This window comes from Chionomys nivalis, chromosome 8 (assembly GCF_950005125.1).
Source record: "Chionomys nivalis chromosome 8, mChiNiv1.1, whole genome shotgun sequence".
In the NCBI taxonomy this organism is placed as follows: Eukaryota; Metazoa; Chordata; class Mammalia; order Rodentia; family Cricetidae; genus Chionomys; species Chionomys nivalis.
In genome coordinates, this window is record NC_080093.1 from 56,470,201 (window position 1) to 56,492,819 (window position 22,619).

Sequence of the window (22,619 nt, forward strand, 5' to 3'; positions counted from 1 at the left end):
CCCCATATTTTATACCCAAAACTGCTGTAACCTCATGGTATGCTCTCCTGCTTTAAGGAATATACCTCTTAATGAAAAGTCCTGCCCCAAGTCAGTTTTTTTTCCTCTCATAGATTGTAACATTTGGGAATGAGGGAGTATTGAATGGAATCCCAGAAGAGAATCTTTTAAGGGTCTCCCGAGGGCCTTGTGACTTCTCCCTTCCATGCAGAAGTGAATGCTAACAGCTCTATTTTCATAGAGCTCACTATCTTCTGTGTAGCGTATTTCATTGCCATGATTCGGGGACAAGGGTCCTATAGGTTGCCACAGTCTCTATATCTTCAAGATGGGCATGAACTTGCCAACCCTGGAAGAAATATGTATACTACAGAGCAATAGTAAATCCCTTAAGGTAAGACCAATTCTCCCAAAGAACTGTACTGTTTTGTTTGTTTGGTTTGAGACAGAGTCTCACTGTGTAGTCCTGACTGGTTTAGAATTTGCTATGTAGTCTAAGCTGATCTCAGATTCACAGAGATCTGCCTGCCTTTGCTTCCTGAGTGCTGGGGTTAAAGATATGTGCCGCCTTGCTTGGTTTGTACTTGAGAATTTAATGCTATTCCCTTGAAAAGACAACCGGAATTGAGCCATTCCAAGCTTCACCACTAAGTGAAAATAGTGGCTCTGCTGATCAGGTGTCAACCTCAGGCAGAGGCCAGATGATGCCAGTTGGTTAATGGCCCTTAGAGCTACATACACCCTATCTTTTCCCTGTCACTTCAGAATTTCCCTAATAGCAATCCTTAAGTTGGAACCTCTCTGTCCCAAAGCACATTTTATAATTACACTTTTCATTTTTTCTGGAAGCAGTCTTGCCTTTGTGGAGTCATGGCGATCTAAGTACCTTCAGTGGGGCCACTGTTGTGTCTGTTAGCTTTGGATTTCAGTAGTGCACCCAAGTAGTTGAGCTGGAAAGTGGGGCCAGTCTAAAGTACTATACTATAATCCCAAGAATCTATGAATACGTTACTCTGTTTGGTAAGAGAACTTTGAATATACAGTTAAATTCAGGGTTTTGTGATGGGTAGATAACCAGGATCATCCCACATATCCAAAGAAATACTAGAGAGAAGTCAGGGACAGACAGATTGGAAGATGTTATACTGTTGGCTATGGAATAGTATTCCCCCACTGAGGAACTTTTACATTGCCAAGGGGACAAGGTTCTCCTCACTAAGTCCACAACTGATATATAATTCATCAAGATTTTATTTATTTTGTCCATTTTATGATAGGAACTCTATATACTTGAGATTTTTAAAAAACGGTTACATTTTAAGGGATAATAATGGTGTCTTTGTTGACTTTTCACTCGAGACAGGCAGTTACCAGGTCTCATGAGCGGGGAATGACACAAAGTTTATATTCAGGTGGGACATTGCCAAAGCCAATTGTGACAGGATTGAGGTCGATGTCCTTTGGGTCAACCAGAGACTTCAGATTAAAGTGCTGCAGAATAGCAGACAAGAGCAGAAACAATTCCATGCGAGCCAGGCCTTCTCCAATACACACACGTTTTCCTAGAAGTAACAACAATGCTGGTGAGATGTGGAGGGATCCTTGTAGAACTCACACTTCTAACACTGAGGTACTGGAAGTGTGGCAGAAGGCTTCAGGCAAACCACCTGAAAGGATTTCCTGTCCCTGCCCATTGGTCCCTGGACACCAGTGGTCATATGTCAGAGAACAAAGTGTCAGTGATGTTGACTCGGGCCAGCTTTTGACACCACTCATTCAGAACTCTGCTGCATAAGCATGCGGTATTGTAGGAAAGTGGACCCAAAGCTTCTCTGCCATAACGACAGGAAGGTGGGACAGGGAAGCCTATGCAAACATTGGTGGTTAAAGTTATCAAACTGACTGCGACTCTCCCTTTACTGGAACCCTTGGTGAGGCCCTGAGATGGGACCACCTAGAAGGTCCAGATGCTTGCTAAAAAGAGTTCAGGCAGCTTTAGCAATTTTTGTGGAAACTTATGAAGAATTAGGTAATATAGTTTTGAGAGCTTTTTATGGCATCTGGTTAAAGTAGAAACAGCTTAACAGTTTAACAATCTAGAAAAAAAATGCCCATTCTGTGATAAAATAATAAAACCAGTCCTCATTTCCAGGACTTCTGGTGAAATATGATATCTGACTTCTCTGAACAGGGAGGAACAGACTTGTGTTATGTGTTACAAGGGCATGGGAGGTAGGGACGACAGTCGTTGTCTAGGATAGGTGAAGAGCACGTGGGAAGTAGGCATAGGATTGGAGAAGACAATTTCCCAGGGATGGTTTGACCCCAGAGCTCTGCTTACCTGCAGAAAATGGCTTGAAATAGTCACTGTACTTGAACTTCCCATTTTCATTCAGAAAATGCTCAGGATTAAACTTCTCTGGATCCGGAAACTCTTGGCTGTCATATAGAAGGGAGTCCAGAGTTGGAATCACAATTGTACCCTGGAAGAAGGAGAAGTTCCTATTAGTCAAGTGAAGGAAACATAGGCTTTCGTCTGGAAGAGGCTTGTGAAGAGGGCTGTTGGAATGTTACATTATGAAGGACAGCGTATTTTTATTTGTCATGTTGTCTATTTAAGGATTACATAGAAAGAGCTAGGGATCAGATATAAGTGAAGAGGAAGGCCCTATATCTTTTGTAGGGTGCGTCCCAGGTTGGGTTAGTGATGCCATGGGTTCTGTGTTATAATGTTCTACAAGTCCTATGAACCAGTAGAAAGAGATATTTCCCACAATTCCCTTCATTCTTTGGTTCACAGGGTTACTGAGGTGACTGTGGGTGAAGTGTTCTGCAGGTTAAGAGTACTGACTTGATTCCCACATTGCAGCCACATACGCTCAAAGGTGTCCTTGAGTTCCAGTCCTAAAGGGCAGCTTAGGTGATAAACGAACAGGACAATGCCCATGGAGGGCTCTCTGATTCATGCCTCACCTTGGGAATGACATATCCTCGGAACTTGGTATCTTGGGTTGCTTCATGGGGCAGGTTGGAGGGGATAAGACTGATGAATCTCTGAATCTCATGCACCACAGCATCCATGTAGGGCATCTCCAGTCTGTCTTTGAAAGCAGGGACACGACTTGGCCCAATAACCCTGTCAATTTCTTCATGGAGTTTCTCTGTCAAGATATAAATGAGATCAATTTAAAGGTTTAATTCAGAATTGATATTTACCTATTATCCACCAATATAGAGAATTACTTCCATCTACCTGCTCACTTATCTGCCATCCACCTACCTATTCACTCACCCCTACACTCTCACTCACTTACTCAGTCACCTACTCATCCATCTATCCAACTATTCCCTGATCCCTTCATCCACCCACACACTATCTAATTACCTTCTGTTCATCTGCCAAGCCACCTGTTGCATGCTTATGGAGCACCTTATCCTGAATTTATAAGCCTCAGGTACTTTGAATTGTTAAATCGCTTCCTCACACGTCAGTGAAAGCTAAGATCTGTGAGATTATTCACAATTGACATGAAGTTTGGGCATCCATTATCATAGCTTGTGATAGTTTTCCCCAATTCTCTTCATATGAGGAGTATAGATAACAAAAGAATCTTGAACATTTCTTCTTGAAGAGAAATTTTTGCGTTATCACCCTAGGCTGCTTACTATTGTTAGAAATAAGAAGAGGGTGACAGACTAGAATATAGGTTTTTTTTGTTTTGTTTTGTTTTTTTGTTTGTTTTTCGAGACAGGGTTTCTCTGTGGTTTTGGAGCCTGTCCTGGAACTAGCTCTTGTAGACCAGACTGGCCTAGAACTCACAGAGATCCTCCTGCCTCTGGCTCCCGAGTGCTGGGATTAAAGGCGTGCGCCACCACCGCCTGGCAAGAATATAGATCTTGAAATCTGAAAGTCCCTGTGATTCCAACAGAGGTAACAGCAGTCTTTGGCAAGTTCCTTAGTCTTTCTGTGTTTGGAATTCACTATGGGTCTATAATGTGTAGTGATATGTAAGTAAAGGCAGTATTTAAGTGAAATGTATAGTAAAGCCTTTGTGTCTGACTTTAAGAGAAGCATTTCACCAAAGTCATTGCTATGCTTGGGTTAATCAGTAGAGACTGAGAAATTGTTTTGAGACTATTTAAACCTTGAAGAATTGTTTCTCTGGAGAGTCTGCACTTGGTGGTCCCTGAGACACTCCTGGCAGACCTAGACTTCTTACTTTTGATTCTGGCTTGCCAAAATGAGAAGGGACTGAGATTTGTGTGGGTTTTTTGCTCTCATGGACAGCAAGAACAAGATTACTTTGGTAGCTGGAACCTTTCCCAACCCCAATTAACCTTGTGGTTGTTTGCATAAAGTAACTGGCATGAGATAGTCATGTGTCAGTCTTTTCCAAGAAGGTTGTGCCTCTCTGCTCCTTGGGACAATGAAGGCTTAGTATCTTGGTGAACTTCTCTCTCTACTGCAGCATCTATGACCCAACATCAGACAATAATAATATGTGGAGTGAAAAAAGCAAGGGGCATTAAGTTGCATATGGTATGGTATAATATTAAGGCATATATAAAAATAATGAGTTATAGTGTATTGATATTTAGTTTATATTAAATGTCCAAGTCATGGGAATGCTACACAGTGGTCCTGAAATTTCACCAAATCTGGGGAGTGAGACAGGGAAGAGTGAGTTGGTTGGGCTCTGGCTAGCCATATAATGTTTGATGTGTTAAGAGCTTCAAAGTAAACAAAACAAAATGTCAGTAGATGTTCAGTTTGGTAGCCGATGTATGGGTGCCTGCCATTTACTTTGTCTATATTAGAAATTCATTAAATTAATAATTGAAAACATTTTTAGTTCATGTTTCCCTGTAGTCAACGTTCTAGGTACTGTAATTTGAATATTTCCCTCCCTAGACTTTAATCATCTTCAGTTTTCATTTTTCTGTGAGATATCAGCATTGCTTACAGAAAGGCCAGAGCTCAAAGCTTGGCCATGGGCTGACAGATACACAACCATGTTCTTGGGAAGCATTGCTTTGTCTGTAGTAGCTTCCCAGATCTACACCCAGCTCAGAGAATGGCAGGGTTTCAGGCCTTTGAGTACCTTCATCTTAGGTTGTAACCCTCTCTCAATTTCTCCCCTAAAGTTAATTCCCATCGATTTGCATGTAGGGGTCATCACATTGCCTCTGTCTGGCAAATGTACATATGACCTTCTGCAGACTGGGTTAAGTCTCCTGTGCCTGCTTCAGGCACAGACTTACTCCTGTCTTGAAGAGAAAGTGAAGTGTATTTGGGGCTGACTTGATTGCTTTTCTCTCAATCTCTACTTCAGAGTCCTCAGGGGTAAGATGCTCTGGGATGACTCCAGCCTAGCCACTAGGCCTGTCTCAGCCTATAACTCAAAAAGTCTTTCTCAGGGGAAACGGGAACATTATTTTCTTCTTTGTAAATAAGTTATTTACAGTGCAGAGCACAGACTCATTTCCCTCTCCATTTCATCACTGGGTCATAGGCATCCCAGTGGAGTGTGTAGGGGAACAGCCAGTTCTTAGGTTACTAGGCCCTGGCAATAAGGTCTGTGCCCTTAAAGAAGTTCTTTCAGTGATCTTGGAGCACTGAGAAGGTCAGTAAGCAGCCACCGAATAGCAACTGTAGCCCGGCTTGCATAGGGTGATCTGTTAGGCTCAGCTGTTCCACATGGGAGTTCAGCTTCTCATTTATGTACCTTCAATCTCTGGGTATTTCATGAGAATCAGGAGCCCATATCTCAGGGTTGTGCTGGTGGTCTCTGTCCCTGCAAAGAACATGTCGGCCAAAGTCACAGAAATATTTTCCATTGTGTACATGGGTTCTTTGCTGTGTTTTTCCTGTGAAGTTGGAGACAGATAGGGACATGGTGAGATAGATCTCTTCAGGTATAAGAAGGTGATGCCTATTGCTCTTCAGCAGGGAGGGACCAGGTTATGTCAGACTCTACTTGTCGTACTACGAAACAGCCATCTCTACCTCATGATGGCAGAAGCCAGTGCTTACAGGAAACAGGCTAAGCACAAGAAAGACTTTCTTACCCAAACTACAGGGCCTTATCATTCTCATTAGAGCCAGAGTTGTCTAATAATGATAGCAGTCTTCTAAGCAGCAGGAGCTAGTCTCAGCTTCTTTTTAGGCTCAAGGCTGAGCTTTTGGACCAGAGACTGGGAGAGGTTGAGCTAATCATAAGAGATTCTCAAATGGAAATTATCTAGAGGAAATCAGTGTAGGATTTTACGTGTTTTAAAGCCATTACAAAAAGAAAATAAGGGGTAGCGATCTATGTGGTCCTAGAGGTCGCAGGAATATGAAACTGGAGAGGCCTAGAATCCTAAAAGCCAAGAAAACTTGGATAATAAATACTGAAAGGGGTATGGAAGTTTCCTCAGACTAGACTAGATTCTCCAAAGGGTTGCAGTTCATCTTGGCCTGCAGGGAGCTGAATAGAGGGACTCTTCCCTCCAAAAATGAGCAGAGAAGAGCATAGTGATCATGCTGAAGCCAAGCATGTTTATGAAAAACCATCAATATCAAAATACAACCATGGTGCTCAGTCTGAACACCAGCAAGTCCATCATAACGTAAGAACTGTATGCATTCTGCCCCACCCCAGCAAGCCCATCTTGTCCAGTACCTTTTCCATCTCTCTAAGCAAACAGTCAGTGATATCCCGGGGACAGTTAGAGTCCAGCGACTGAAGGTGTTCCTTGGCTTTTTCGAGTGTGTACTGTTTTATTTCAGATGCGTTTTTCATTATTTTTCTATGAGTTCCGGGTAGGTATCGCAGATATTCCGCAAAGTTATTGTAAAGCTAAGGAGAAGAAAACCATGTAACTGATGGGAACTTCCAAACAATGAATTTATGTTGCCTTTACCATACTGTTTAGAACATTGGGTCCAACTGTCTTTTGGGGGGAGTGCGGCTAGGAATGTGTACATGTGAGAAGACACAGGTACTGAAGTGAGAAGGGTACTGAGCAAACCTAGTCAGATGCCTTCTTGCAAGTTCCTGCTCTTTGCTTTTCTAGGCCTGTCTCTCCCACACAACCTGAATTTTTCTTCTTCTAATGTAAACAATGCAACCAAAGGTTCCTGGAAGAGGAGGAGCATTGTCACCTGGATCCAGGGAGTACTCAGCAGGTAGAAGTTTTCATTGAACAAACTCATGAGTCTCAGACCCTTCTTGTCATTGTAATCAAAACGTTTGTTGAAGAGGATGTCCGCAATGACATTGAAGGGTGCACAGCCAATCAGGAAGGTGGGGTCGAAAGGCTGGCCTGAAAAACAGGTAGAGTGTAAGCATCTCACTGTGGCCTTCCATAGCCAACTCGGTCTTTTATGAGTTCTCACTGAGGACATAAAGAATTATTTTGTTTTGTTTTGATTTTTCAAGACAGGGTTTCTCTGTAGCTTTGGAACCTGTCCTGGAACTTCCTCTGTATACCAGGCTGGCCTCGAACACACAGAGATCCACCTGCCTCTGCCTTCCAAAGTGCTGGGATTAAAGGTGTGAGCCACTACCATCTGACATAGTGAATTTTTTTCTTTTTCTATTTATTTATTTATTTATTTATTTATTTATTTATTTTGTTGAAAAAAATTTCTGCCTCCTCCCCTCCTCCCATTTCCCTCCTCCTCCTCCCACTCCTCTCCCCCTCTCCCCACTCCTCTCCCCCTCCCCCTACTCCATTCCCCCTCCTTCTCAAGTCTGAAGAGCAGTCTGGATTCCCTGCCCTGTGGGAAGTTCAAGGTCCTCCCCCCTCCATCCTGGTCCAGGAAGGTGAGCATCCAAACAGGCTAGGCTCCCACAAAGCCAGTTCATAGTGAATTTCTGAGTCTCCCAGTGTCTTTACTTTTTAATGCTATGTAGAGTACAACAACCACAGCTGGCAGTCAGCCTTTCTCTTCTGGGAAGAAGAACTGGAACTCAAATGGAAAGGTAGTGCCCAGGGACCAACACTTTAGCTACCAACTGCCTCTAGGTTGTTCAGTGTCCTTGGGAGCCTAGCCATGATCCTTTCCGACTTCAGAGATACGAACCCTTGGTCTTCTTGAGTTCCTCCACCAGGAAGCGTGACTCTCTCTGGATGCGGACCTCATTGCCCTCTTTCCCCATCCCATAGTCACGGAGAATGCTTAGGGAATACCGCCGGACATCCTTCCAAGTGGGTCCATTATTGAAAATAATCCCTAAGACAAAGGGACCAATAGGAGTTACTCCAAATAGTCAGTTCGTGGAGAAGCAGGGGAGGAGGGGGAAATGGTCTTGGGTCCTGGGTAGAATGTTCAGGTGCAGAAGAAGCACAAGAGAAGGGATCAGAAGGCTGTGTTTCCTAGTTGTTTCTTCTTAGTACCAGTTTATTTTCTTTGGTTTCATACTTTGCTCCAAACCTTTACCATGCTAAATAAATTATAGGCAGTCACTCCAAAAGAGGATCCCTCCTCTTTTCTGTCTCTTGATAATTCTTAGCATCATTTCTAAACTCATGGATTTTAACCTTCACACCTGAAACACTTCAAATCACAGCTTTCTGGTTTAGAGAAACATCATTTACTAAAATCTAAAGGTCACAGGACTTCCCATTTTGGGAGAAACTAAGCTAGAAAGACTGAGTACCATCCCTCCTCAGTGAAGTGTTGTGGAGCCCTTTCCCTTTGAAATGTTCTTTGTCCTCCTAGAACATGACCCAATGACCCCATGAAGACATTGGGAATCAGAAATCTGAAACTATTTTTTTCTTTTCTTCCATCTCTAGCTCAGTTAATTCTGTGAGCCTCTTCAATCCTCAAATCTGAATCTAAGTTGTCATGACTGATGGCTTGCTTGTTAATTGTCTCTTGGAGCCAGTTCAAAGTATCCAGGGCCTGCCCCACCCAGTCCCACCCAGTTTTGCCTAGTAAAGCCCTTCAAGCCTCTCTACACTCTAGGAGCTTTTCCTTGTTCTTTACCCCCTTCTTTTCTTACTTTTCCACAATCATTTCTTCAGTAAATAATGTTTCACTATCTACTGTGTCTATGGCACCTTCTAGGCTCTGAGCATTCTGAGAAAAACAATAGTGAGTAATATTCACATGGGGTGCAGTGCTTGCTTGTATTTCATAATCTCTCCTATATTAACTGCCTAATCACATGTGAGATGCCTAGTGAAACACCCTGCAGAACATGTGAAAGTTCTCAGGAGACATATGCTTACTGTGGTCTAAAGAACTTTTTAGAACAAGAGATGGCCATCCTGAGAGAGGAAAGGGAAGTATGTGATATGAGTAAGAGCTGTGGGTCATACTTAATGATTTCAGTTTTATCCTGAAGGTTAAGGAGTATCCTGATGGCTGAGAGAATGGCAAAGGTGCTAGCCTTCTACTGCAGTAAGGGGGCCTTTCACTAGGCTGACTGTCCAGGAGGGACCATGTTTTCTCAGCATTCACTCAAATGATGCATATAGTTATTTTGGTACATTGCCATACAAACACTCATATAATGAACACTGGAAACTCAAAGTCATCCCTTACGTAAGGCCCAACTGATTTTACAAACCCTTCTGGTCTGTGTGGCATGCATAAAAATAGGATTTTGGAGTCTCTAGATAGAAGCAGCAAGTGCCTCTTAAATCTATCCCGTGAAGATGCAGAACCTAATTCTACTGGTCCATTTTCTGAGCTTGACTGGAGGACAGGTAAGGGTCCCACATAAAGGGTTATGCTCTTTCCATCAGGTCCTTGTCACTTTGCTTGATACTTCTTCGTAACCCCTATGACAAGGGCTGAGACAGTTACTTCTATTTGTACAGAAAGCCCCAGTACTGACTAAAGAACATCAAATGCTACTGCTCGAGGCAAGATAATTTTGGAAACACAGATTGGGAAACCAAGCTGGACATGGAGGATAAGACATCAGGCTGAGCATGCTTTGATGTAAAATCTCACACAAAAGGAAAAAGCTTTGTAGAAATTTATCACCAGAACCAACTCAGGCAGAATTCTGGGACACTTTTATCTGCTTTGGGATACCTGCTTACAAAGAGGAAGTCAAAAGGTCAGATAAGGTGGAGGCTGGGCAAATAGATGGCACCAGTGAACTGGGAGCATTCCTAGTTCTAGGTGCCCACACTCAATAGAAGGTGGAGTTGTGTAAATGGTTAGTCAGCTTGCAGTCTAGACTTCCCTGCTACAGGAGGGAACAGGTGAGCTAGACTCAGGACAGCACAGCTCTCTCTCTCTCTCTCTCTCTCTCTCTCTCTCTCTCTCTCTCTCTTTCTTTCTGTCTCTCTCTCTGCAGATCACCAACTACAATAGAGGAAAGCAAAGGCAAAGACCTAAAGTCTGCTCCATCCCTATAAACAGAATGCCAGGCAGGTGAATTACCTCATGCTAAGTGAAAGCACTTGGGAGTCTGGAACCATCTACACTTCAGTTGACAGTTGAGGCTGTGTGTAAAGAATCCCAAGAAGTGCAGAAAAATACAAGGCACCGAAGATGTGTGGATCATCCGGGGAAGATTTCCTGGGTTCAGAAACAGCCTATCTGCCTTTCTTTGTGAGTTGATCAGTGCTATGGTAAGGGTGTGGGCCTAGAGGGCCTCTCATGGGGTTCACAGTACCTGCTCTGTACAACTCTCAAAGCAGGTTCCACGCAGGTACAATCCATCACCCGAGTCTTTGCCTTTCTGTCTTCATTCTATTACTGTCACTACAGTTTGTTAATATTGGGGGGATTAAATGGTATGTACATCACTCTCCCTGTTAGTGTGCCCCCCTCCAATGGCCCAGAAAGCCAACTTACCCTTGTTCTTATACTCCTGGAACACAGGAATGTCCCCTCGGCCAGAGAACTCATTTTTGTGGTTCAGTAGCACCTCCTTGACAGCCTTGTAGCCATGCAGGACCACGATGCGCTTTGAGCCCAGGTGTAGTGTGAATACTGGCCCGTAACGCTTTGCCAGCTACAGGGACCAATGCACAAAGTGGAACAGGGGTTAGACAGGAGTCAGCTTACTCTAGACTACCCTCATCTCCTGTTATTGTTCCTGCTATTCATGGAGAGTTAGAGGACTTTGGGGGAAAGGTCATATTTGTCCAGTCTGTTGTGGAGAGACTCTCTTCACCTAAAGTTGCTGCGTTTGCAGGGGCCCTTTCCTCCATCCAGACACAATTCTCTTCTCTGTGGTTGTGTAATAAGTGGCAATGTTAATCACCCTATTTGTTCCCAAAGTTAAGGCTCTACATGCCAGGATACTACCAGCTAACTTGGAGTCAATGATCCTGAAATCTATAGCTACCCTGTCGTTAGCAAAGACAACCCAACCTGGAACACAGACATCAAACATCAATTTCATGCCTAGAAGCATTTTGGTGTTGGATAGCCCATGCAGTGTTCACAGAATTAGTAAAAGACAGATGTTGTTATTCTGGTGAATCACAGTTGGCTCAATATTTCCATTTTCCCTTTCAGTCTGTTCTTAGACACAGGCTGATGCCAGCTGGAGTACACCTGTTATTGTATCACACTTGGCACATGATGATATCAGCAACACTAGTATCTTTTAATAATTCCAGCTGCATGGGGCATCCAGTCATGCATGGCACTACTCACTGTGAGTGTTCTATGTCCAAGATGGACTGGACTGTAAAATAGATGTAATGCAAATATCATGATATCTAATCTCTAACTTGTTTCCTTGATGCAGCAATTTTTCTCTTACCTTGGTGAAGGACTTGGGGATATCCTTCAAATCCAGTTGAGAAACATTTCCTAAGAAAGGAAGTGGGAAGGGTCCTGGGGGTAGGTTCCAACTGCTATAGATCTGTTTCCAGACAGATATGATCAGGAGGGTGACCACCCACACCAGCAAGGCAACAGTGATGCCAAGAACAGCCATGGTGCTTCTGGGCTCCCGCTGCAAACTTGTGGGAATTTCCTGAGGAAAAACAAAGATTTTATAACGTGTCATTGAGAAGGAGGGTGACTCATCAGCCAATAAAACAATCTTCTTCCTTGGCCTAACGCCCTGGTTTATTATTAGCTACACTTGGCTATCATTTCAAAGACTGAACCTTGTAGCTGTTGCCTCTTAGAAGCTACATGATCTGACATGGATGAGGCTGGGCTCTGGCAATCCTCTGGTTGCTGGCACCTGCCACAGTGCTGGTAAGGACACGGAGGAACACCTCACCAACCCATAGGTCAGTCCTGGGGGTGGGAGGCTGTCCTCCCCCTCAACACTGATCAGCATAGTGGGCATGCGTTCAGATCATTGCATGTGTTTGTTTGCTGGGGAAAGGCTTTTGCAAGGCAGTTCCAACCATGTACTGCCCACTCCGGGTCAATGCCAGCCCCAGGCTACAAACACGGAACTTCTGTTATGTTGCTGCAGCACTCTTGGTCCACCACCTGGAAACTGAGGGCAGAACAAGAAATCTCTACTTCCAAATTCCATTTCACACTATCAAATCAACTAGAAAATTCAGTGGAGATGAATAACAGCAGCAAATAAAATTAGCCAGTTCTGAAATATTTTTCTGACTGCATGTGTATACTAACATTTGCGGTGCTGAGGCCCAAATCCAGGGTCTTGCACATGTGAGGTAAGTGTGCCACTGACTTAGATGCACTGCCAAGCCTCCAAAATTCCCACTCATTTGTGCATAAGTAAATGAAAAATGTTCTTTAAAACAGTTTGTCAAATTCTGAAAAAAAACCAGGGTCTTTTTAAATTGGATTGTTTCATCAATGGGTTAAATTTGACAGAAGTTGTGTCTGTAAAGTATCTTGTGTCTTGTATGCAGGCATGCATGCAGAGGCACTGCTCCACACTTCTCTGCATCACGTCAATACACGTGGCTTACTGCTTGCTTCTTTCCCAGAGTCCCATATTTTCTTTTCTGTTATGTTTTCTAGGGATTTTGTGGACCTTCGTGCATTTTAAAAATGAAGAGATCATCTTTTCACTTTGTCTTCTGTTAATACAGAGAAGATCTTAGTTCATGCATTATAATTTTATATTTTTCTGTAAGCTGTGCATCTTTGGATACATTAGAAAACATGACAGTAGATCTAAGTCACAGATTTTGAGTTATTTTAAGCCTCATGGTTTTTTTATCTATGCACGACAACACTGTTCCATTACTTTCATGGAGGGGGGTGGGATTTCAGGGTGAGAAAAACCCGGTGCCAGGGAAACTCCCAGGAATCCACAAGGATGACCCCAGCTAAGATTTCTGGCAATAGTGGAGAGGGTGCCTGAACTGGTCATCTCCTGTAATCAGATTGGTCACTACCCTAACTGTCATCAACAAGCCTTCATCCAGTGATGGAAACAGATGCAGATATCTACAGCCAGGCACTGGGCTGAGTTTCAGGAACCCTGTTGAAGAGAAGGAGAAAGGATTATTGTATGAGCCAGGAGGGGCCAAGGACATCACAAGAGAACCCACAGAAACGACTAACCTTGGCTCATAGATGCTCACAGACTCTGGACTGACAACTAGGAAGCCTGCATGGACTGATACAGGCCCTCTGCATATGTGCGACAGTTATGTAGCTTGTTCTATTTGTGGGACTCCTAGCAGTATGGTCAGGGCTCATCCCTAACCATTGAACTGGCTTTTGGGAAACTATTCCTCATGCTGAGTTGCCTCACCCAGCCTTAATACAAGGGGAGGAGTTTAGTCTTACCTCAACTTGTTATGCCATGCTTTGTTGACATCCATGGGAGGGCTATCCCTTCTGAATAGAAGCAGAGGAGGAGTGGATGGGAGTAAAGGAGAGGTAGGGGAAGGGAACACGAGAAGAGGAGGGAGGGGAACTGCAGTTGGAATGTAAAATAAATGAAAAATTAGTTGAAAAATGACACTGTACACCACACACAAATGTCCTCTGAAAACACTATTAGTACTGTAGGCTGCTTTATCCTTCCAGCCACAGTTGTCATTTTCCTCTTTGCTCGTTAACTCTCCTAGCCCACCACAAACTGGTGTCGACTGTTGTTGTTTTTTTTTAATTCTTTTCTCATGCGATACATCTAGACTGAAGTTTCCCTTCCCTCCGTTCCTCCTAGTCTCCTCTACCTCCTCTTCCCTCAGATCCACTCAATTTCTCTTCAGAAAAGATCAGGCCTCTTAGGGATATACACTGAGACTAGGCACAGCCTCTCATATCAAGATTGAGAAAGGTAATCCAGTTGGAGGAAAGGGGTCCTAAGAGCAGGCAAAGAAATCAGAGACACTCCCCCACTCCCACTGTTAGGCATCCCACAAGAATACCAAGCTAACAACCATAGCATATATGCAGAGGACCTAGTATAGACTCATGCAGGCTCTGTGATTCCTGCTTCAGTTTCTGTGAGCCCCTATGAACCCTGCTTAGTTGATTCTGTAGACTGTGCTTTGAGATTCCATCTTACACCTGTCAGAATGGCTCAGATCAACAACATAAGTCACAGCTTATGCTGGTAAGGATATGGAGCAAGTGGAGCACTCCTCCCTTGCTTGTGGGGGCGCTAACTTGTACATCCACTATGGAAATCATTATGGTGGTTACTCAGAAAACTGAGAATTGATTTGCCTCAAGACCTAGTATATCACTCTTGGGCATATGCCCAAAGGACACTCCAACCTACCACAAACATACTTGCTTAACTATGTTCATTTCAGCTTTATTAATAATAGCCAGAAACAGGAAATAACCCAGATGTTCCTCAAAAGAAAAATGGATAAAGAAAATGTGATGCATTTACACAATGGAGTATTATGTAGCTGTTAAAAAGAATGACATGGACAGGGCTCCAATGGCAGGGGCAAACTCCAGGCCCTGCTATCTGGACAACTTGGCTACCATCTGGGACCAGATCCAGCACTTTGAGTTGGTCAATATCAACATCTACTTCATCTATGAGCTGCTGGACAGTATGAAGGAACCAGTTCTGCAGAACCAGAGCCACAGGATCACCATGACTCTAGGCAACAACAGGATATCATTTCAGCATTGGTCCAGTGCTGATGGCATGGCAGAACCCAGAAACCTTGAACCAGACCAATGACTTATAGCAATGACTATTTGCATGTAAAGCTGTTTGGGCAAAAATATACATACATATATACTGTGTGACACACAGCAGTTTCCAAAGTCACTATGATGAATGAACATGTGATGGAGAGGTGGGAAAGATAGAGGAACAAAGTGGTCCATGAGGGGTGGAGAGAGGAAGAACTAGAGATGTGACAGTGGCGACAGGTGTGAGAAAAGGATGATGTGGATGGAAGAACATGCAGCTGCCCCGCATGGTGGTCAGGGTGGTGTATAGCAGCCTGGAGCTTTTCAAGACTCTGTTCCTGAACTCCCCAACTGCACAATTGCCCCGGCTCTGAGCAGTGACAGGATGCCCAATACAAAAGATGCTTCATTTTTTGGACTGAACCTCCTCAAAAGACCTCCATGGTCTGTACATCCCCCAGAGGCCATGTTGCCCAATCTGTGCTGCTGGCCCAGGCTGTGATAAAGCCTGTGGCCCATGGAGATGTCCATGATCTGTGCCATCACCTGAAGCCACATTGATGTTCTGGAGATGGATTTTTCTTTGGGCCACAAGCTCACAAAAAGCAACATGGAGACTTATTATTAATTATAAAAGCTCGGCCTTAGTTTAGGCTTGTTTCTAACTGGCTCTTATAACTTAAATTAACCCACATTTTTAAATCTATAATCTTCCATGTGCTTGTTATCACATCTCCATTCTGCCCATCCTGGTTATTCAGTGTCTGGCGGGCAACTCTGCCTTTTTTCTTCCGAGATTCTCTCTGTTCAGAAGTCCTACCTATACCTCTTACTATCAGCCATTAGCTTTTTATTAAACCAGTTACAGTGACACACCTTCACATAGTGTAAAAGAATATTCCATAACAATTTCCATGATTAGTGCTGCTGCCAAAGATCATGTTTGGGTCTCTGGTCCTGATGCACCTGGGGGCTATGCTGATGCTTATGGCCTATATTACCACCCCAAATCATGCAGATGTCCATGGTCTTTGCTATCACCAGAAACCGTACTGATGTCCATGACCTGTGTTACCACCTAAGGTCATGTGGATGTCTGTGGGCTGTGCTGCCGCATGGGGCCATGTTGATATTTCTTTTCTGTCTGTGGTTTGTACTGTTGCCCGACATCTTGTTGATGCTCATGGGCTGGGTTGCTGCTGGAATCTGTATTGGTATCCATGGTCCATGTTATTCTGGAGGGCATGTCGATGTTCTTGGCCTGTGCTATCCCTGAAGGCTATAATGGTGTCTGTGGTCCATGCTTTGCCAGAGGGCCAAGTTGATGGCCATGGTCTGTATGTCCACCATAGTCAAATGGAGGTCTTTGGAACATGCTGATGCTGGAGAGCATGTGGATGGTTGAGGTCTGTGCTGTTGCCAGAAACCACGTGGAAGCCTGTGATCTATGCTTCAGCTCACTGTAAAGGGCAGGGAAGCTACTTTTGTAGTGGTATTGATGATTACAGATGCACAGTTGAGAAAAACGGACATAGGAAGCTTCTGTGGCAACCCCTACTCACCCAGTCCTCCCAAAAGTAACAACCTAAAAAGGAAGGCATCAAAGAGAACTCTCAAAAATTGTGATAAGGATGCTGAAGTGTGGCTCCCCACAACTGATAACTTCTGGTGAGGGTGCAGACTGAGAAGGACTCAGTTGTTTTAAAAGGGTTGGCTGCTGAGAGTTTGACCATTCGTGCTCCAGTGATTATATGAGCAACACAAATTAGGCATTTTCTTTTATTTTTTGGGGGGATGTTACAAGGATGGGGAAGTGGACATGCAAAGACTGGAAAAGAGTGTGACTGGAGGTACATGATATGAATTTCTCAATAATCAATAAAATATTATGTTGGAGTAAGACGAGCAAAACAATGACATCATGAAATTTGCAGGTAAATGGATGGAACTAGAAAAACAACCATACTGAGTGAGGTAACCCAGACCTAGAATGACAAACATGATCAGTGCCTAGCCAATTGTTGTCAGAGAGGCTTCCTCTGGCAGCTGATAGGAGCAGATAAAGAAACCCACAGCTGAACAGTAGGCAAAAATCCAAACAGGAGATCTCCATAGGGTTCCTCCTATGGAGTATACATCTTCTCAGGCTTTCCCTGGCCATACTTGGAGCTTGGAGAACCCCTCAGAAGAGCTGGAGGAAGATGTGTAAGAGATAGATGTGCCAAGGACAAGTGTCATCTTTAGCAGGGACTTCAGGACCAGTTCTTCATATGATGAGATTTAATGGTGTGACTTATAGATGAGTGGGTTATTGTGTCCCCTCCTCTTGATTCTCCTACATTTTCCGGGTGCCACGACCCTGTTCCGAGGGTATAAAATAGGCCGCCTTCACTATTAGCACCCATTCTCCTGTCTTGGGACTGAATTGGCACTTCTGATTGGTGCTGGAGGGGCACAGTCCTCTCTACTCAGGCTGAGTCAATCCTGGGATCTGGAGAACTGAGTGGAAAGATGAGGGTATGGGGGTAGAATAAACCTCTGGAACCTATGACTGAGAATGCCTGTACCTGGACGACTCACCTGAACACACACATTCTGAAAGTCAGAGTGTGCCCAGACAACATTAGGTAATAAGTACAAATGTTCAAGTCTTTTGAAAATAATGGCACTCGTGTGTATTTGATTGTTTGAAGCGATGGCTTTCATTTTCTTTGCATATTGCTCAATTGACTGGACCTGAAGGTTAGGTCAGATAACAGCTGCACAGAGCGACTGTGCCTAGCACCACATTACTGGCTGTTTTTCATGATTTCATCACATTTGGGCTGCCAAGTGTGCATAGCGGAGATGATGTTGGAAGAGGTTTCTTCTTTCCTAGTTAACTCCCAGTATTAAGTGTGCTGACAGTACTAATTGAGAGTTCAGATTATGACACATTATGACTGAGACAGTTCTTCAATTTTTTTTTCTTCTTTTTTTCTTTTTCAAGACAAGCTTTCCCTGGCCATACTGGAGCTCACTCTGTAGACCAGGCTGGCCTCAAACTCAGAGATCTGCCTGTCTTTCCCTCTTGAGTGCTTGAATTAAAGGCAGGCACCACCACTGCCTACCTTTCTCTTTTTTCTATATCCAGAATTCTGCACTGGCAGTGATTTCTTCTCGGTGATTTCAACACATCCTCAGCCCTTCTGCCACTATGGATCCACTCTGTGGAGGAAGCGGCATGTCTTACCACCTTGCTCTGATCTGGTGCTTCCTGGGTCCCCCTTCGTCACTGCCTTCTGTAAGTTGGCTGTGATAAGTCTTGGTATGGGCCTCCCTCTCTGCTCAGCTTGGATTTTTCTCAGGTTATTTCATATGTACACAAATGCTTTAAATTAATGTTGGGGTATCTTCAGCCATACTTTCTTAGAGAAGCTTTTCTGTTCTTTTCTCTTCTCCTGTTGTCAGGTATTTGCTCGTGATGCTATGGCCGTTGCTCTAGGTTGGTGATATTGCTCATGTTGTCAGTGCTCTTTGAGAAGAGACACTGAGGTTTTTCCTCTGCCGTTCACAAGGGTTTCTCTTGCCTGCTTTTCTCGTCAGAGTGACAACTTCTGAAGAAACTCATGGAAAATGTGGAAATGAAAAAAAATATTGGTTAGAGGATGTCTTAGGGTTTTTATTGCTGTGAAGAGACATCGTAACTATGACAACTCTTATAAAACAAAACATTTAATTGGAGCTAGCTTACAGTTAAGAGGTTTAGTTAATTATTATTATGGGGAGAAGCATGGCAACATGCAGGCAGATATGGCTCTGAGGAAGGAGTTGAGAGTTGGTAATAATGACATCTATTTGTCTTAATTAATCTTGTCCCAGGAGGTTTGCAGATACCCCTGGGAGGATCAGAGGCCTGAACTTTCCTTTGTCTCTGTCTGGACCCACCCAAGTTATGGGACTGACCATTTCTTGGGACATAGACTTTCTTCCAACCTTCGTGACAGGTGGCCCAGTTATGAGGTCCTAGCTGGTTGGGACCTCTTCCTTTCTGAAGACCTGTTCAGTAGGCTCCCATGTCTGTCAGGCATTGGAATCTTTGTTCTCCAAAGATCATAGTCATATTGGGTCAAAACCCCTCTATCATTGGAATGGTCCAGTTAACTGGAGGTGCATCTTTCCTTCCTTTGGTTAAGGGGGCTGTAATGTGCCCCCATCTAGCTTATAGGTTGATTTGCAATGGGTTTCCCATTTATATTAAATTTGGAGCAGCATTCTGAGCCCACTGGTACCCCTTGTGGCAGTGAGGGCAGGGAGACAGAGGTTGTCCCTTCCACACCTGGGTCTTATTGTCCTTTTGTGGGCAATTCTTCTTAAAATGCCTCAGTTGACAACACAGGATACATTTCCCAAAAGCTGTTTGCTTTTGTTGTCCAGCTACCAGGGCTTGAGTAATAGAAGAAGCTAGAGTTTGGGTCCGGACTTGAGGGGCCGCCACAAGAGTCTGGTTGGTATGTGACTGTGTCCTGACATTCTGTGATGCCACAACCCATTGACTCATGAACCCTTAAGGCCAGCATAAGCCATCCTATCTTGGTTCATTCCTTCCCAGACTAGGAGCTTAGTAAATTGGTCTCTAAGCCCATGGGGAGGGGCAATTTCCTCTCAAGGCTGGTCTGCACATGGATACTGAAGTTCGGAAGTGTCTTCCCTGGTTTTTACATAATGCCAGCTATAGGTGATTCAGTGGGTCCCTCCACTAGCTTGACCCAGGCCTCTAGGCCTGCTTGTCTAACTTGGTCCTGATACAGAGCTGCAATTGTAGCTTGTTGGACCCCAGTTGAAAATTCTTCTCCCATACCAGTTAGCATCGGATAAATGATGGGAATTGGGGGGTTGGCCCCTCTATTGAACTCTGCCCTAGTGTGACAGGCCTCCTTAAAGAATGCCATTCATTTAGCATACTGGGATCCCCCAGGGTAGCCTTTGCCAGATCATACCAGTCCTTGTGGATACAAGGATGGTAGGCTACCACTGCCTTCCTCAATTCTTTCAGGTCCTTAGATTCCCAAGGATACTAGGCTAGGGGATGGTTAGGGTCTGGGGCAACATTGACCAGGAAGGCTTGTGGTCTGTAAACCTTAGACCTATAGGCCTCAGCATAAGTAGGGTTTGGATACCCAGGAGGCTCTGCCCATGTTCCTCTATGTGAGAGTTCCAGCTTTGCAGTTCCTCCCAGAGGCTGGTATATTCATTTCCTCCTGACAAGGGTGGAACCCGCTTATTTGTCCCCTTCCCCTCTCCCATTTTATCCTTTCCAGGGTGGCTGGGGGCATAAGGAGGTGGCCACACCTTGCCACAGGTAATATCTACTTTCCTTTTTGTCTTTGCCTCTGCCTGCCTTATTCCCTCCCCCAGGACCACTCTTCAGTAAATTGTGTCCATTTCTGTGCTTCCCCCTCATCTGTCTCACTTTCTCCCGTTCTTTTGGTTAATTGGTTACTTTTGGGTTCTTCAGACCTCTTTCTATCTTTGACCTTTTTCGGCTTCTCACCTATCTCCTCCCCTGCCCTTCTAGCCAATTTGTTATTTGTGGATTCTTTATACCTCTCCCGGTCTCTGACCTTACCTGCCATTGGGGGAGGCAGAGTAGTGGGGTGAAAATATACCTCAAGGACCGTAATAGATAGAATCCCAATGGTGAGGGTATATCAAAGTGTTTTTCCCTTTCTCTGGTTAGAGTCTCCAACCAGTTCCACGTGCCCCATGAGAAAAGATTCCCAGTGGGTACCCAGGGGGCCAGAGTAATTATATCCTCCTATGCCTGGATTGCATTGTGCTCTGACAATTCCAGGCCTTGGGAGAGTAGCACATATCTCAGCACCTCAAGCGCTGGGTCATATTTGTATAAAGTTGTGTTACCCATCATGGGGTCCCACTCACCTTGATCAACTGCTTTGCCCTGGGACCAGTTGCCCCACATTGGGCGCCAGTTGCCAAGTCTCCTTAGCCTTATTCCCCAGGGAAAGGTGAGTGCACTATCCACCCATTCTGCAGCCCCCACAAAGCAAGACAATCAGATCTACAGCCCCACAATGCAGGAAATCAGATGCAATAGGAGTCAAGTCAAAGCAGGTACTCAGTTTATTATTGTGAGCAACAGTTTACATAGGTTAAATGACATGTTGTGATGTGGGGGTACCTCCAGCCAATGAGAGACAGCCAAGTTCTCCCTCTGGCTGGAGAGGCATCTACCTAGATTTTGCTGTCTCATCCTTGGTAGTGTTGAGACTATTCCTCAAACTTGAATCAGGCTTTTCTCTGTCCTACAGGCCTTGAAGTCAGGTCCTGAGATAATTTTAGCCCAACATCTGATGTCAAAATACTCTTCAGATCTCTAACTCCTTTCAGCTTTGTTGACTGTAGCACACTTCTCTCTCTTGGCTCCACTCGCTGTTAGTAGCTTTTCTTGGCAGGTATTCCATATTGCTGGCTTCTCCCATATCTTGGGGTCTCTAAGACAATCCAGGCTTTACCTTGATAGCTTTACGGAATGACTTCTCTAGGCTTCCATTCAGGGACACCCCTGACACATGCTTAGCCTCATCAGATTTCCTTAGTCCAGAATAAGATTCCATAACCCCAATCTTCTAACTTTGGCTTGAAAGACAGAACCATGTAGCCAAAGCTGCCAAGTTCTGCTGCTGGCTGGGACTAGAACATGGTTACCTTGTTCAGTTTTATCTTTACCAGCTTTTGGTTTTACATGACTCCCTTCAGTACCTAAGCTTTGATGTTCTAGAAATTGTTCTGTGAACTAGGCTGACTCAAACTCAGAGATCAACCTATCTCTGCCTTCTGAGTGATGGGGTTAAAAGCATGTACCACCATTGCCAGCTCTAGGCTTTTCTTTAATTCCTTTTCACAAGGTGGAAATTTAGCTGTATGGGATCTTTCCCTGAGGTCACCACTCCCTTTTTTCATTTCTTAATCTGTTTATCTCCTAGAATGCAGGACTTAGCTCCATTCTACTTCCTGGTGCTCCTTTGTCCCTCAAATTGTACATTTTGTAATTTTGCTTTCTCAACATGCTCCTTTTCATTATAAATCTTCATTAGAGTTAACACTAATAACCATATAATAGAGTCTATACTAGGCTGTTTTGAGATTTCCTGATGGAAGTGGGTCTTATATTTATCTGTTGCTTTCATTGGTTAATTAATAAAGAAAACTGCTTGCCCCTGATAGGACAGAAAATTAGGTAGGCAGAGTAGACTGAACAGAATGCTGGGAGAAAGAAGCCGAGTCAGTGAGTCGCCATGATTCTCTCACTCTAGACAGACGCAGGTTAAGATCCTCCCTGGTAAGCCACCAGCTCGTGGTGCTACACAGAATATTAGAAATGGGTTAGATCAATATGTAAGAGCTAGCCAATAAGAGGCTGGAACTAATGGACCAGGCAGTGTTTAAAAGAAAGGAGAGGGAACCTGAAATGACCCTATCCTATACTGATGAATGTCTTACATATCACCTTAGAACCTTCATCTGGCGATGGATCGAGATAGAGACAGAGACTCAATTTGGAGCAACGGTCTGAGCTCTTAAGGTCCAAATGAGGAGC

The 22,619-nt window shown here is 44.1% G+C and overlaps 1 protein-coding gene across 1 annotated transcript; it reads right to left on the bottom strand.

Moving 5' to 3' along the window:
* Positions 1-1,220: 1,220 nt before the first annotated feature.
* LOC130880205 (cytochrome P450 2E1) lies at positions 1,221-11,954 on the bottom strand. The gene is made up of 9 exons (XM_057779145.1): positions 11,730-11,954; positions 10,811-10,970; positions 8,072-8,221; positions 7,148-7,308; positions 6,666-6,842; positions 5,727-5,868; positions 2,974-3,161; positions 2,342-2,483; positions 1,221-1,562 (listed from the first exon to the last, which is right to left on the bottom strand). Exons 1-9 carry the CDS (start codon positions 11,904-11,906, stop codon positions 1,378-1,380), a joined length of 1,482 nt encoding a protein of 493 aa, XP_057635128.1. The 5' UTR covers positions 11,907-11,954; the 3' UTR covers positions 1,221-1,377.
* Between the last annotated feature and the right edge of the window lie 10,665 nt (positions 11,955-22,619).

Coding starts and splice junctions, on each gene's coding strand:
- LOC130880205 (XM_057779145.1), bottom strand. CDS start 11,906: ATGGCTGTTCTTGGCATCACTGTTGCCTTGCTGGTGTGGGTGGTCACC. Junction 5,869..6,665: donor TGCTTAGAGAGATGGAAAAG/GTACTGGACAAG, acceptor CCAACTTCACAG/GAAAAACACAGCAAAGAACC. Junction 3,162..5,726: donor GAAATACCCAGAGATTGAAG/GTACATAAATGA, acceptor ATATCTTGACAG/AGAAACTCCATGAAGAAATT.